The sequence below is a fragment of the Panthera onca genome, chromosome A1 (assembly GCF_046562875.1).
Source record: "Panthera onca isolate mPanOnc1 chromosome A1, mPanOnc1 haplotype 2, whole genome shotgun sequence".
Taxonomy (NCBI): Eukaryota; Metazoa; Chordata; class Mammalia; order Carnivora; family Felidae; genus Panthera; species Panthera onca.
In genome coordinates, this window is record NC_138339.1 from 61,079,491 (window position 1) to 61,096,175 (window position 16,685).

Sequence of the window (16,685 nt, forward strand, 5' to 3'; positions counted from 1 at the left end):
TTATGGCTGATTGTGTCATGGCAAGTGGATGTTAGGGGACAAGAACAGTTGTGGAGATGGGAGCATCTGAAGCCAGGGGCAATAACTGTGCTGTAGGGCTTAAGGATCCATAAAGTTTGTGGGAGATGTAAGAGAGCCGGGGTCCGGCTGACAGTTAGGTTGCCATGGTTGTGTCAAAGGAAAGATGTCAGAGGTCACGACCCACCTGAGGTGGCAGCAGCGGTTGAAACTTCCGTGTGGGGGGCAGTTGAGATTCCCAGCTTCCCCAGGCAGGCCCTGCCCCCTCCGGACCGCCCCCCGCGCTGTCTCCGTCGCCCCGCCCCGCCCCGCCAGGCCCCGCCCCGTCCAGCGCTTCAAACGCAGGGGCCGCGAGGCGGAGGCGACGAACGTGCGAGCAAACCAGCGGCGCAGGGACCCCGCGGGCGGCTGGGGTTTCCGCGGCACCCGCCTCTGCTCCCTCCCCTCGGGCGCTCGGGGCGGCCGGCCGGCGCCGCCTCCCGGGAAGATGGCGCTGCACTTCCAGGTCAGTGCGCTCTGCACCGCGGGTCCCCGCTCCGCCGCCTCGGGAACCCGGCGGGGCGCTGGGGTCTGGAGACTGAGGGCCGAGAACCGTGGCGGAGGCCGCGGGGCCGCTGACGGGGCTTCGTAGTCCCAGCCCCCGCCCTGGTGGGAGACTCGGGCACTGGCCTGGGCTGCACACCCCGGGCCCGGGCCCGAGGAGGGGACGGCTCGAGCTCTGGGGTGGCGGGTGGAGGGGCAGGGCCAGGTTTGGAGCTCGCCCTTCAGGGGAGGTTCGGATGCTGAGGACCTGCGGCGCGGGAGCCCGAACTCGTTGCTCGGGGCGCGGCGCGAAGGGCGGCTCTGGCGGCGCCCAGGCAGGTGGGGAGCCCGGCCGGGCCGGGCCAGCCTTCCCACCGCGTCGCTGGCCGCCGCTCAGTCGCCTGACTTCACACGGTTGGGACGCAGCTCGCGAAGGGGCTGGGGTTCGCCGCAGGAGCGGCGGCAGCGGTTGGATTTTAATTGGCTAGAGCGGGCAGGAGCTGTATCTGTAGGGAGTTGCGAAGGAGTGCTTCGCGGGAGCCTTATTGGAGGAGGAAACGGGGGCTGCGTGCCCGAGGAGCGTGGAGATGATAAGGACGGGACGCGTGCTTGAGTAGGAAGGCTCCCGTATTCTCGGGCTGCACTGGCATATGCATTCAGTTATTCATTCAACAAACATAGAGCTTCCCAACCGTGTCTCCAAGCATTGTGCACAGTTCTGGGATAAAGGATTACAGCATCTTACCATCCCTGCCCTCATAGAATTTACAGATAATTACTGTACATGTGAAAATGATATGGTAGGACTAACCACAGGATACCATGGGAACATTGAAGATGGGTCGTCAACCCGGTGTGTGTGTGTGTAGAGAAGTAGTGAGGCAGAACTGTTCTCAGAGGGGATGCTTTGAGTTTCTTTGAGCTTCCATTCTTCCACTTATTTATTGAGTTGCTACTTTGCTAGGCACTGAAGACAGCTCTAGCAAAACTGTGATTTCTACTCTCAGGGAACTTGCAATCGAGTGGGTCTTGAAATAAATGTAGGAGCTAGCCCAGTGAAGAGGAAGGGCAGAGTATAGAGGCAAAATGACCATGTGAATGATGGCAAAGAATTGTGGAAGAACATGGCACTCTGCAAGAAGTTTGGTCTGGCTGGAGCATGAAGTTCATATAAAAGGAAAGCGAGAAGGGAAGGCTGTGGATGGCAGCAATGTCCTTGGAGGGGTAGTCAGCTTCATAATGTGGTGACAGTGTCTGTATGTGACACGTTCCTTTTGTAGACTTCATTGGACCGCCTGTGGTCATACTGGCTCATTTCTTATTTATTGATTTCTTCCAAAGGATCTTTTCTTTCCAACCAGCCACTGTCCTGTCAGGTAATTGACAGTTTTAGGATTTATAGACCAGGAAGTAGTGAGCCCCACACATTACCTTTTGACTCCTTGCGGCTTCTAAGGGCATCCAGGTCAGCATAATGTTATTTATTTCCATTTTGGTAAACATGCCCTCTGGGAAATTTTCATGGGAAAAATCTTGCAGGGAGGACTTAGGGGTTATAAAAAGGTAATCAGGTGTTCATAGTTCAGGTGTAAATCTTGAGGGTAAATTAAAGACTGTGGTGGAAGTTTGGAAGTTTTCAGACATAGAAGATGATGCATAATAGTAAATCACTCAGTCCCGGAAGACTTCTTCAGATTCAGGTAGAGTGTTGGAAAAATTAGCTGCTAATGCCAAAACTACCTATATTGGTTTTTAGGAATGTATTTCACAGCAGCTTGAAAGTATAGATGGACAATTAAAGATCACAGTTTTGGGAGCCAGAAAAAAACTCTGAAACTTCTCAGTTTGAAGCATTGCCAGCATATGAGACCATATTGTTCTCCAGTTAACTCCAGGAGCATTTATTAATAATGATAACTGGTACCTAGCATTTTAAATTTTCACATGCTTATTGTAGATTTTGAGCCCCACAACTAATTTGAGAGGTGTGCATATATATGTGTATATATATATATATATATATATATATATATATATATATATGTATATATATATATATATACTTACATGTATACATATACATACATATGTTTTATTCTTGAACACACTGAATCTTAGAACCGTTGTGACTTGCCCAAGGCTATAGAGTTAGAATAGACATAATAACTCATAATTCTATATTCTTTCATGTCAATATCTTACTGTCACCTACTCACCAGGGTAGCTGGTCCAAAATTATGCCATTAGTGCGATGAGTAAAGATGTGGACTTGTGTAAGGTGAGGTTAGGGCGCTTCTCCACAATCTTTTTCACATCACGGCATACATAAAAAATGGTAATGGTCTGGTTCATTGACATAAATTGCTCATAGCCAAAAGCCTGGCAGCCTGGAGGGCAAGGGGATCAATAGCCCAGGCATACCATTCAAGGTATATGCATCCTGGTTAGGAAGCTGTAAGTGAGTTAGGGTACTCTGTCCCAAAGGAAGCAATGGATCTGGGTTACCATCTGAGAAGAGACAGTCCAGATTGGGAGGAGGAAGGCAGAATAAGGAAAGATAGAGCTGGGAGCAGAGTGAGGAAGATAGAACAGAGGGATTGAGGAGTGCCTGGGCAGCTCAGTCAGTTAAGTGTCCGACTCTTGATTTTGGCTCAGGTCGTAATCTCACAGTTCGTGGGATCAAGCCCTGCGTCGGTCTCCACGCTAACAGCATGAAGCTTGCTTGGGATTCTCTCTCTGCCCTTCCCCTGTTTGCCTTCTCTCTCTCAAATAAATAAATAAATAAATAAACATAAAAAAAAATAGAACAGAGGGATTGAGATGAGAATCAAGAAGTGACATGAGGAAAAATTTAGGGTACCCAGTTTGTCAATCTTTTTGCTTTCAGAATTGTTCCAGAAGCAGGGAGTATGGCCATGCTTCTTAATATGCAGCCAGGCTGCCTGATTTAATCTAAATGAGATTGTGAACTATTGTAAATGTCCTGGTAACATGATGGAAAAGAGGTTTGGGAAAGATCATCCTGGCAATATGGACTTGAATGGGAGAAACTGTAGATGCAAGTCCAAGATAGTGTTGTATAATTTATCAGTAACTGAAGGGATTATTTACAATTTATTGTGAATCTGTTGTGTGCCAGGCATTGGGTTAAGCTTTTTGTGTTTGGTCTTACTCTTCACAATTATTTTGGAAGGTGGGTCTTACTACCTGTGGTTTCAAATGCGAGGTGTTGAAGGATTAAATAATTTGCTTAGGGTCGGTAAGTAGGTGGCAGATTCCAAAGCTGCCACTGTCATTCCCAAAGAAGCTGCTGAAGACATCCAGGGCACTGAAGGCCACAGTTAGAAAATACTGTTCTATTGCTCTGTTGTCTATGAATATCCTGTAGAGGTGAGTCTGAATCTGTAGTTAAAAAGAATTGTTAAGATTTTATCGTCAGGCTCTGGGCTGATGGCTCAGAGCCTGGAGCCTGCTTCCGATTCTGTGTCTCCCTCTCTCTCTGCCCCTCCCCCATTCATGCTCTGTCTCTCTCTGTCTCAAAAATAAATAAACATTAAAAAAAATTAAAAAAAAAAAAAAAGGGGGCGCCTGGGTGGCTCAGTCGGTTGAGCGTCCGACTTCAGCTCAGGTCACGATCTCACGGTTCGTGAGTTCGAGCCCCGCGTCAGGCTCTGGGCTGATGGCTCAGAGCCTGGAGCCTGCTTCCGATTCTGTGTCTCCCTCTCTCTCTGCCCCTCCCCCATTCATGCTCTGTCTCTCTCTGTCTCAAAAATAAATAAACATTAAAAAAAATTAAAAAAAAAGATTTTATAACAAACTACTATATCCTGGAAATAAGCTACACTGCAAGCTTAAAGGATATAGTTTGCAAGACTGCCCTCACTTCTTTCTGACACCGACTGCATATTGAGAGTTTCCTAGAACTACCCTCAGATTTGATAGTTTATCAAAACGACTCAAAGAATTCACTGAAGGCTGTCATATGCATGCAGTTTATTACTGGGAAAGTACACAGATTGAAATTGATTAAAAGAAGGGATGCAAGGGACAGAGTCTGGGAGGGTTGCAAAACAAAACTTTTACTGTCCCTAAAAGTAAAACTTTTACTTTTAACTGGGACATATTACGCTCCCAGCCTGTATGTGTGACAGTATGCTTTGAGTATTGCAAACCAGGGAACTTTTTATTGGGGCTTCATTACATGGTCACGATGGACTTTTCATTGCCCATGTGATTGACCTCAGTCTTTAGGCTAATACCATGTGATCCAAAGCCCCCACCCTTAAACACACAGTTGGTCTTTCTGATGTGGCCAGCCCCCAACATAAGACTGTGGACTGTGCACCCTCCAGCCCCTTGCACCTGAACAAAAATAGGCCTATCAGATATAATATAAGTTACCTCCTAGAATCTGAGGGTAAAGCCCAGACTTTTCTTTGGGTAAGGCCAAACTCTTTAACTATACAGGAGGGACTAAGGAGGAAGAAGCGACAAAGTTAACGTCAAGGTTATGAATCTAGATCCTAGTCTAGACCTTTGAAACCACTGAAAACAGACACTTGAAGTGGAAGTCTGTGGGAAGTATGTTCAATTCAGTTTCTGACATTTTGGGGTTATTTTCAGCATCTTTCTGAATTTTCCAAGAGGGAGAAATTGGTAGATATAAAAATGATGAGCAGACAGAGTTGAAAGTAGGGAGTAGGACATCGTCTGCTTCTCTCCTTGCAGGCCAAAGTAAAGGGTGGCAAGGTGCCAGGATGGTAAGGAGAAAACATGTTCTTGAGGCATATAGACTCGTATTTATTTGGCTTAAAATTGACCATTTACGCCATACTTGATCTTGAGCCACTTATATGTATTTGATCTCTCGGCCTTGGTTTTTTTTGTCTTAAAATGGGTGGGCTAAAAATATGTACTTTGTAGGAGCCCATTTGTCAGGATGGGTTGAAAAATAAAAGAATGGGAATACTTTTGTAAACTATAAAGCTCTAAAAACAGATACTATCCAATATATTGTAGAAGGAAGAGTTTCTAGAGACCCTGGAATAAGCTTTCAGGTATGCTCAGGAAAAAGTAGTAAAGGGAAGAAGAAACAAAGATTTGTGGGAAAGGAACGTATTTTCTGTTAATGGTAATCAAGAAGCTTAATTCCAGATAGCAGGAAAGATACAGAGAAGTAATTGAGTTTTAAATTCAATTGGGGTAGAATTTTTCTGGTTCATTCTTTTTCCCTCCCCCCCGCCCCCCCCAGCTTATAGTACGACATAATTGGAAAATAATAAACCACACATATTTGAGTTGTGCAGGAGTTTTGACTTCTGTATACACTTGTGAAATCATCACTGAAATCAAGATAATGAACATGTCAATCACCCCCAAAAGTTTCTTTTTATTCCTTTGTAATCCCTCTTACTGTTCCCCCATCCTGTTCTGCTCTCCCTCCCTCCCTGGCCAGAAACCTGTCATCTGCTTTTTGTTCCTATAATGCCTTCCAGTATATACTCTTTTTGTCTGGTTTTGTTTTTGTTTTTCTCACTATCTACCCATTGATAGATACATGTGCGGGAATAGAAGAAGTCACATCATTTAAGGGTTAATTATATGTCAAGCACAAAGGCCAGGGATGAGGTCATAATAATGTAGAAGATTCTTATTTAGATTATAGGCAGAATTATGTTATTGTTTCTTAGGCTATGGAAGTTGGATGCTGTCTGTTTGTATTTGATAGTTATTGTTTGGGAGTTAAGTGATGTCCAATTCTACTTGTTCTGCCTATTAGTTATTTTTATGGGCTTCTAATATTGCTATTAAGCCTTGTAGGAGCTTTGATAACTCAAACCTGATATGTCAGCAAATCAAGAAAGGATCCATTTATCTGAGGCATTCTAATGTTAACTGTATGTGTAGACATCACTGTTTTAAAAAATTTTTTTAAGCTTATTTTTGAGAGAGAGAGAGAGAGAGAGAGATAGCATGAGCAGGGGAGGGACAGAGAGAGAGGGAGAGAGAGAATCCCAAGCAGGCTCTGTGCCGTCAGCACAGAGCCCAATGTAGGGCTTGGACCCACGAAACTGTGAGATCATGACCTGAGCTGAAACCAAGAGTTGGATACTTAACTGACTGAGCCACTCAGGCGCCCCAGTGTTTAAAACTAAGATGCAAATTTATTAATTCATTGTGGAAAAGTCTCTCTTTATAGATTCTCTGGAAAGTCAAATGCTAATCAGAAGATTATTTGGTCAGTCAGCATTCACCACATTGTGAGTGTTTTAAATGTTTAGATAATGCCTTTCCACCAGGGTAAGGATCTTTAGGTATGTATCCTTTTCTCTAAAAAGATTTGATATGCCTGCCATGTGTTTCATTATTATCATTACAGTGAAAGAATGACTGGATTTTTTTGCCCCTTTGTTTTAGCCTTTTGTAAGAGAAAGTTCAAGCCTCTCCCATTTTATCTTGCACAGCCTTTCAGTTAATACTCTGAAATACCTTTGGAAAGAAAGGGGTAATTCGTAGTATTGTTGATTTAAATGAATACTATTTAAATATGCTCCAGACTTACTTTGTGTTGAAGTTCTCTAAATCAGTATAGCAAAACAGACAAAATAATTTCCAGAACTTTCTGGAATCTTTCCAGATATATTTACTTAGGTCCCATTGATTTGATCAATATTGTATTTGTATTAGTTTCCTAGTACTGTGGTGACAAATGACCGCAAACTGGGCGGGTTAAAACAACAGAAATTTATTGTCTTAAACTTATGAAGGTCAGAAGTCTGAAACTAATGTGCCAGTAGTATTGGGTCCTTCTGGAGGCCTTGAGGGAGAAACTGCCCTGTGCCTTTTTCCTACTCTGTGATGGCTGCTGGCAATTCTTGGCGTTCTTTGGCATGTAGATTCATCATTCCAGCCTTTGCCTCCTTCTTCACATGACGTTCTCCCTGGTGTCTCTCTGTGTCTTTGCATCTCACATGTACCTCTCTTTTCTTTTATGAGTCATTAGACTTAGGGCCCTCCCTAAATCCAGGATGGTGGATTTGCAGTGACCTTTAATGATTTGCAGTGACCTTTATTTCCAAATAAGGGTACATTCAAAGGTACTAGGGGTTAGGAATTAGACCTTTTTTTTTTTTTTTTTTTTTTTTTTTTAACATTTATTTATCATTGAGAGGCAGAGAGAAACAGAGCATGAGCATGGGAGGGGCAGAGACAGGAGGAGACACAGGATCCGAAGCAGACTCCAGGCTCTGAGCTGTCAGCACAGAGCCTGATGTGGAGGCTTGAACTCACAAACCTTGAGATCATGACCTGAGCCGAAGTCAGAAGCTTAACCGACTGAGCCACCCAGGTGCCCCTAGACCTATCTTTTAGAAGGATACAGTTCCAGCCAGTACAATATTATTATTCAGTCATATTAATAAACAGCTAGCCTTCATAAGGAGTACTATGTGCCAGAAGTTATGTGACCCTTACTCATTTCATCTTCCAAACAAATCCGTAAGATCGGTTTGAGTCTCACTTATTTTGCTGCCTTTTGTTTTTAAACAGTTAGGTCACTATTTCTGGCCCAGTTGTTTTTGAATCCAAAGTCTGCTTCTTCAAAGACTCTTAGACCTAGATGAATGCATGACAGCAGGATCAGTTTATCATTAAATTTTCTGGCTATTACCGGCTCTAAAATTCAGCCTTTCAAATTTATTAGATGAAGGAAAAGACTTCTAAGGTTGATCATGAGCCAAGAGAGAGAAAAAGGTAGCTCTTTCTGTTTTTGTATTTCTTACCCTTGGAGAAAATATGGATATTTGTATGTATTCATGAACCATAAATTTTCTATACATTTTAATATTATGAGCATTATGGGGCAGTACTCTGAGGGCTTGCTGGGCCAGCCAAGTTGGGGGAAATGTGGAAAATGTGGCGCATTGGAGGTCCTTTATCTTCATTTATTCATTTGAAACTTTTCTTTTTTACTTTCAACCTAGCAGAAAATTCTCAAGTCTGGGATGTTGGGCTCTGACCTGGATAGGAAGTGGAAAATGCCATAAATGAGCTAAGAAGGAGAGAGAAGGAAAAAGAATAAAAGGGCTAGAGGAAGTCTCATTTCAGTGTTTTGCCTGTATTCCTGTTAGCCAAAGATATATGTATTTGAGAGAATGTTTGGACTAGTGTAGCTGTAAGGCCGCCACATAAAAATTGAGGCCAGAAAGGATAAAAAGTGGTATTTCTTTAGGAATATCCTATTACCTTCATATAACTACTGATACTGAAATCTGTGCCTTTTTTTTTTTTTTTTTTTTGTCCTCCAAAGAATTAATTTTATTTCAAGTTCAAAGTGAAGTAGTTTTGGGGCACCTGGGTGGCTGAGTCAGTTAAGCGTCTGACTTCGGCCTAAGTCATGATCTTGCCGTTCCCAGGTTCAAACCCCGTGTCAGGCTCTGTGCTGACAGCTCAGAGCCTGGAGCCTATTTCAGATTCTGTGTCTCCCTCTCTCTCTGCCCCTCCCCCATTCGCACACGCACACACTCTCCCCCTCTCTCTCTCTCTCAAAAATAAATAAACGTTAAAAAAATTAAAAAAAAAAAGTGAAGTAGTTTTTGTCAAGTGCCTTTAACAAAAATTGTTTTAAGCTGGAAGGAATGGTGATCTCATTTTCCTCTAGATTTTATCCATGTGTTTTATATGTTCAGATGAAATTACATTTCTAAACAGAATGAATTATTCTTTGCGCCTATAAAGTAGTAGGCTACAACATGATAACTAGTTATTACACTGCTAGAAAAAACATGGGGTTAGGTCATAGTTCCTGAAAATCATGACAGTTTGCCTGCAGCACTATGAGTCATTAGTTCGGAAGCCCCAGATCAGTGTATATTTATAATTATCTTTGCTTTTTTATGGATGGATCCATTGAAGTTCTTGCAGTTTGAGAAATAATGTAATTGGCATGGCATCTGCCACTTGCACCTGATAATCCCCGCCTGCCTATGTCTTTAGCTTCCTTTGGCATCTCCTCCTTGCTGTCTACCAGTGATATTGACCTTTTAATGCCTTGACATGATTACGCTCTGTTCTGAGCCCTGGTAAATAGTCCAGGCTATTTCTTGGCCTGGACTGCTGTCTAGTCTTTTTTTGTTTGGCTCACCCTTTTCTGATAAATGTTACTACTTTAGGCAGTAACATTTGAAAGTTGTTACTACTTTCATACTCCTTCAATTAGGCAAGTCCTTTTCTTTCTATACTGTTACTTTTCCACCATAGCACTATCAATTTATAAATAAATAATTTGGAGTTAGGAGATTTTTTTGTTCACCATTGTGACCCCTAGTTGGTAGCCGTAGCCCCATAAACATTTATCGAATTGATGAATACAGGCATGGTATTCGCATCCCTCAGGTGCTGTGATTAATACATTTAACTTATTTTTGTTTTTCACTCAAGTAAAATGTTAATTTCTTTTTTCTTCTCAAGAGTTTGGCTGAATTGGAAGTGTTATGTACTCACCTCTACATAGGGACTGATCTTACGCAAAGAATAGAGGCTGAGAAAGCACTCCTGGAACTTATTGACAGCCCAGAATGTCTCAGCAAGTGTCAACTTTTATTAGAACAAGGAACAGTAAGTATTTGATAACAGCGATTAACCATGAAATACCAGGAGATATATGTCAGTGTTAATGAGCTTGTGTAGTTTAGCAATGATAATTGATAGTGCTGCATGTCCTTTTAGTGTAGTTTATTTCACTGTCAAAGAGATTAATCATAGAAAGAATTGGAAAGCCTGGAAAGCAAACTTAGGGAAGAGGCCAAGAGGTGGAAAAAGGCATGAATTGAAATAATTTCTTGATTCTTCTTGGCCCTTTTTGATGTCTCATAACAGTAGTGGGCAAAGGTTGCATTTTTAGAAAGTTGATTAGGAGCTTTTTTAAAAAAAAAATTCCAGGTGAGAGAGGCAGATTGTAATTAACTGTGAAACATGAAGGAATGATTCATAGGAATGCTAACTCTTGCCTGCTTCTAGAGATTCTTAATCATTCACTCGGCAGGCATGGAGCAAATACTTAAATGTAAAACGAGGCCTAGTACTACCTACTTGTTTTATGCACACGCACCAAAGTAACTTCTAGTTTAGTCGGAGAGACATAAATGTGTAAATAAAAAGCTAAAGAATGATATGGTAGTGCTACAGTAGGAGACTGTATGAACTAGAACAGAGGTCAGCAAACTTTTTCTGTAAAGGGCCAGATTGTAAATACTGTGGGTTTTGCAGGCCAAGAGGCTAAATCGAGGATATTTTGTAAGTACATGTATAAGAAGAGAGAAACAGATTTCCACAAAATTTTATTGTTGAAACTGACAGTATAATAATTGAGTGCAGTTTTTTGTAATACACATCTACTCAGAAGAATTAAATTATTCTTTTGGGGATAATACAATTGACCTAATTGGGGTTCAAAGTTAGTATTTCTGTCATCAAGTTGATTGCTGATGTTCATGTGTTACTACAGATCTGTAATGAAATTTTTTATATTCTGTCTTTGAAAATGTCTTTTCACACAGATAAGTACTGCCAAGTATTGATATCAGTCCATAAACATGGTTTTAATTAAGCACATTCATCACTTAGAAGGCATTTATAGAACTCTGTTCAAACTGCTCTTGATGTTTGCCTTTCAGAATGTCATTATGTTGCAGATTCGTCCCTTCCAATTGAAGGTTAGGTGGAAGCTCCTCAATTGCTCAGTTAAATGGATTTTAAAATATGGAAATTTCCTTTGCACTTGCATCAGGGTCTGAAAAATACTGCTGGAACTATAGTTGGTGCTCAGAAAACATACCCAAGAATAGAGATCTTGCCACTTTTAACTTTGATGGTGTGGAAAGTATATAAAGCAGCTTAATACTAGTTGTGATTGAAACAGTGTTTAGTTATTATGAAATGACTTTGCTGCATTATAAGTTTTGTAATATAAGTACTAAGCACTATTTGCCTTTTAGGCAAGTTTGTAACTTTAGGGTGAATTCATTAAATTACATTATCAAGTTTGCTGCAAAAGCTAATTTTCAAAGCCACTTCACATTCAACAGTGGTGGTTTAAAATGGTTCTTCTCTTCAGAAAATGTCAGTCTCAGCCCTGAGCTAAACAAAGTTGCAGTAAAACTTTACCTCTGCTAAGCTATTCAACTACTGTGTGTGTGGTGGGTCGGGGGTGGGTGGGCAAGTCAGGACTTTCAGCTCCTATTTCTGACAGAAATTCACAGAACTGAATGAAGATAAGTTCACCAAAGTGAATTGAAGCCTACTGTTTACACCACCTATTCATTAACACAGGATAGACTCAAATAATTTACTACAAAGTATCTACTGAAGAATAATACAATGAAGAACCATAGGTTTTAGACTCTTACATTTTTGTAAGCTTTTTAAGTTTGTACAACTAAGCCCTTTTCTGCTCCATGTATTTTTACCACCACTCGTGACACATCTTAGCAGATACCACTTCAGGCTGCACACAATTAGTGTTTTCTCAGTTTCTTTGAAAATATTTCTGGCCTGTAGTTCCACACAGACTCTTCATGGAGGTCTTTAGTCATTTCAAACTTAGCATTGACTTCTGGAATAAGTGGATAGTATTGGTAGCAGTATGAGCAGAATTAGTAAGGTCTGTCAGCTCGTCAGGAACTAAAGAGAACTTCCAAATCATTTGCTTTCTTTAAAATTGGCTTTCCATGTTGCTCTTACGTCTTCGATTGCTTGAGCATTATTCTCATTGAAAGGCTAGTAGTCTGAGGTTTGTTTTCTCTGCAGATATAACTTCAGCTGCTACAATAAAATAATGGCGATTTAATTAATTCTCCATTGGTAAATGACTTTTCTTGCTTGGCTAACAAATGAGTCACTTCAAAACTTTGGTCTCAGCCCCATTTTCTTTTTGTGAGGAAATTCCACCGTGAGGAGATACGCTGTTTTAATTTTCTTCTTTTTTGGACTTTTGATTTCCTGTGAGTTAGGAATACTGGCATGAATACTTAGTCTGATACTGTCAATACATAGTCTTCTAGGACAGCTATAGTGCCATGAAGAGCACATTGCTCTGCTATCTAATTCAGTAACAAAATTATCCAAACTCTACTGTGCCTTAGAAGTTAGACATTTGAAATCTGCTTTTATCTTTTCTTGTTTTGACATGATGGTTATGCACTCGTAATAATCAAAGGTACATGTCATGGGGATACCTATGACACTCTAGCCGCTATGGAATTATAACTATATTATTGCAATTTATAATGCATTGAGCAGCAGTAGGTGGCAATGAGTGCCACATACAGTCTGTCTCAGCAATCCCACTATGCTGTTACAGCATGAAAGCAGCTATAGGTAGTATACAAATGGGTGAGCGTGGCTGTGTTCTAATAAACTTTATTTATGGACACTGAAATCTGGGCTTCATATATTTTTCACATGTCACAAAATATTATTATTATTTTTATTTCTTCCCCAACTGTTTAAAATAGTAAAAACCATGCATAGCCCACAGACCTTGCAAAAACAGATGGGATTTGATCCATGGGCCTTAGTTTGCTGACCTCTGGTAAAGAGAAAAAAAAGAAACAAGAAACTGCTGGAGGTATAGTGAATAACTGAACCAAATTTTGAAGGATTGAGTACTCTGTTAAGATAATTGGTGGCCAAAGAGTACAATACAGTAAGACATGGATCTGATGGGGTGGGGAGGTCAGGGTGGGAAAGACACTGAAAGGATCTGAAAGGCTTTTGTGGTTAGAGGATGGTGAAGAGTGGAACCAGGTGAATTTGAAGAGCTAATCAGAGGCCAGAACGTACAGTACTGTGTAGATATGGTAGGAGTATTTTATTTGAACTTGATCAAAATAATTTTTTACTCTTGATTATTTGCTGCTGTTTGAAAAAGAGAGCTATACCTTCCTCAACTACTGAACTCTTACGAGAGATTGTACACATATATGTGTATTTACATATATATTTTATTCATTGTAAATCTTGCCAGTTTGGAAAACCAGAGGAATTTCCCTTATTGCTTAGGAAAAGTTCTATCATAGTGTTTTGATGATTTCATTTGTGGTAATAATAAATACAATTTATTATTCCTTACAGACATCCTATGCTCAGCTCCTTGCAGCAACATGTCTTTCAAAACTTGTTAGCCGAGTCAGTCCTTTGCCAGTTGAACAGAGGGTAGATATCAGTAAGTGGTTTATTATACTTTTTATGAAATTGTACTTTATTCTTTTAATGTATAGTTGACACACAATGTTACGTTATTTAAAATTACATGTTAAAATAATGTTTTCCTTTTCAATATGTTAAACTGTTAATAGGCATGCAAGTTATTTAAAATTCTGTTATTTTAAAGATGAGTTGTCAAGTCTCCTTTATCCATCTAGTGGTGCACAGTGATGTATTATACAACAATGTGTAATCAAAAAAACATTTGCTTAGTTTAATAATAAATCATAACAAGCGTTTTATTGTGTGTACTCTTTGGTAAGATTTGTACTATCTCATTTTATCCACCAATCTTATGGAGTGGGCACTATGGTTATCCTCATTTTTTCACACGTGTGTGTGCATGTGTGTGCGTGAGAGGGGGAGGGGCAGAGAGAGCGGGAGAGAGAGAGAATGCCAAGCGGGCTCCACACTGTGCTGTAGTACAGAGCCCTACATGGGGCTCCACCCCACAGACTGTGAGATCATGACCTGAGCCAAGATCAAGAGCTGGATGCTTAACCAACTGAGACTCCCAGGCACCTCTATTTGACTTATTGTATACACACACCCACACATTTTAAATAAATTTTATTTTTTTTAGAACAGTTTTAGGTTTACAACAAAACTGAGCAAAAAGTAGAGTTCTCCTGTCCTCTGTTCCGCACACATGTATAGCCTCTTCCAGTCTTAGCATCCTGCACCAGAGGTGCATTAGTTATTGATGAAACTGCACTGACACATGATCATTACCCAAAGACCATAGTTTATGTTAGGATTCACTCCTGGTGTTGTGCATTCTGTGGGTTTGCATAAATGTATAATGACATACCCCCCCCATTCCACAGAATAGTTTCACTGCCCCCCCAAAAATCCTCCGTGTTCCTCCCCCCCTCTAACTCCTGATCACCACTGATCTTTTTACTGTTTTCATAGTTTTGCCTTTTCCAGAATGTCATGTAGTTGGAATCATACAGTGTAGCCTTTTCAGATTGGCTTCTTTTACGTAGTAATATGCACTTAACATTCTCCCATGTCTTTTCATGTCTTGGTAGCTCATTTCTTGTTAGCGCTAAATGATATGCCATTGTCTGGATGTACTACAATTTATTCATTCACCTGCTGATGAACATCTTGATTGCTTCCAAGTTTTGGCAATTAAGAACAAAGCTTAAAGCAGGTTTTTGTGTGGACATAGGTTTTCAGCTCATTTGGGTAAATGCTAAGGAGAGTGATCGCTAGATTGTATGGTAACAGTATGTTTAATTTTGTAAAGAATCATCATACTGTCTTCCAAAGTGGCTGTACCATTTTGCATTCTCACCTGCAGTGAATGAGAGTTCCTGTTGCCCCACTTTCCCGCCAACATTTGATGTTTTAAGTGTTTGAGATTTGGGTTGTTGTAGTAGGTGTGTTTTAATTTGCAGTCCCCTGATGACATATGATTGAACATCTTTTCATATGTTTATTTACCATCTGTCTATTTTTTTGATGAGGTGTCTAAGTCTTTTGCTCATTTTGAAATCAGGTTGTTTTCTTATTGTTGAGTTTTAAGAGTTTCTGTAAATTTAGATAGCAATCCTTTATCAGTTAAGTCTCTTGCAAAGATTTTCTTCCAGTCTGTGGCTTGCCTTCTCACTCTCTTCACGTTGTCTCTCGCAGAGCAGAAGTTTTACATTTTAACTGCGTCCAGCTTATCACAAACTATGCCTTTGTTGTTAGGTGTAAAAAGTCGTTGCAAACCCAAGATGATGTAGGTTTTTTTCCTATGTTGTCCTCAAAGAGTTTTTTTTATAGTTTTACACTTTACATTTAGGGCTGTGATCCATTCGAGTTGATTTTTGTGAAGAGTGTAAAGTGTGTGTCTAGATTCATGTTTTTGCATGTGGATGTCCAGTTGTTTTGGCACCATTTGTTGAAAAGGCTGTTTTCACTCCATTCTTTTTTGCCTTTGTTCCTTTGTCAAAGATTTACTGACTGTATTCACGTGTGTCTCTTTCTGGGCTCTCTATTCTGTTCTATCGAGCTTTTCTTTCACCAGTACCACACTGTCTTGATTGCTGTAGTTTTATAATAAATCTTGAAGTTGGGTAGTGTCAGACCGCCAACTTTGTTCTTCCTCAGTATCGTGGTGGCTGTTCTAGGTTGTTTGCCTCTCTATGTCAACTTTAAAATCAGTTTTATAAATACCCACAAAATAATTTGTTGGGATTTTGATTTGGATTGCATTCAGTCTACACATCAGTTTGGGAAGAACTCAGAGTTTGACAATATTGAGCCTTTTTACCCATGAACGTGGAATCTCTCTCCATTTATTCTTCTTTGATTTATCTATCAGCTTCAGGGTTTTTTTGTATGTTCTTTTTCAAGTTGAGAAAGTTCCCCTCAGTTCCTAGTATGCTGAGAGTTTTTGTTATAAATGGCCATTGGGTTTTGTTAAATGCTTTTTGTACATCTAATAATGTGATCATGTGATTTTTCTTCTTTACTCTCTTGATTATGTTAATTGATTTTTCAAATGTTGAACCAGACTTGCATAACCTGGGAGAAATCCCACTTGGTTGTGGTTCGTAATTCTTTTTATGCATTGTTAGATTCGATTTGCTAATAATTTTGTTGAGGATTTTTCTTTATGTTGATGAGAGATATTGGTGTCTAATTTATAACATCTTTGTCTGGTTTTGTTATTAGGGTAGTGCTGGCCTCATGGAATGAGTTAGGAGGAATTCTCTTGCTTCTGTCTTCTGGAAGAGATTGAAGATAATTGATACAATTTCTTTCTTAAATGTTTGGTAGAATCCACCAGTGAACCCATTAGGGCCTGATGCAGAATAATTCACTGATTCAATTTATTTAAAAGCTACAGGCCTATTGCCAGATTGTCTATTTGACTTATATTTTTT

General features: G+C 40.4%; 1 protein-coding gene and 1 long non-coding RNA gene across 4 annotated transcripts in view; one reads left to right on the top strand and one right to left on the bottom strand.

The window, feature by feature from the left end:
• The window catches only part of LOC132680995 (uncharacterized), a 74,766-nt gene extending 74,466 nt beyond the window's left edge, over positions 1-300 (bottom strand). The window contains exon 1 of the long non-coding RNA XR_013555579.1: positions 206-300. This is a non-coding gene — a long non-coding RNA (uncharacterized LOC132680995). The remainder of the gene's footprint in view (positions 1-205) is intronic.
• A 70-nt stretch (positions 301-370) lies between these two features.
• RANBP17 (RAN binding protein 17) overlaps positions 371-16,685 on the top strand; it is a 331,490-nt gene continuing 315,175 nt past the window's right edge. For all 3 annotated transcript variants that reach the window (XM_060635017.3, XM_060635018.3, XM_060635019.3), the window contains exons 1-3: positions 371-523; positions 10,009-10,155; positions 13,672-13,762. In XM_060635017.3, coding sequence (XP_060491000.3) covers positions 506-523; positions 10,009-10,155; positions 13,672-13,762 — 256 coding nt within the window. In that variant the 5' untranslated portion in view covers positions 371-505. The remainder of the gene's footprint in view (positions 524-10,008; positions 10,156-13,671; positions 13,763-16,685) is intronic.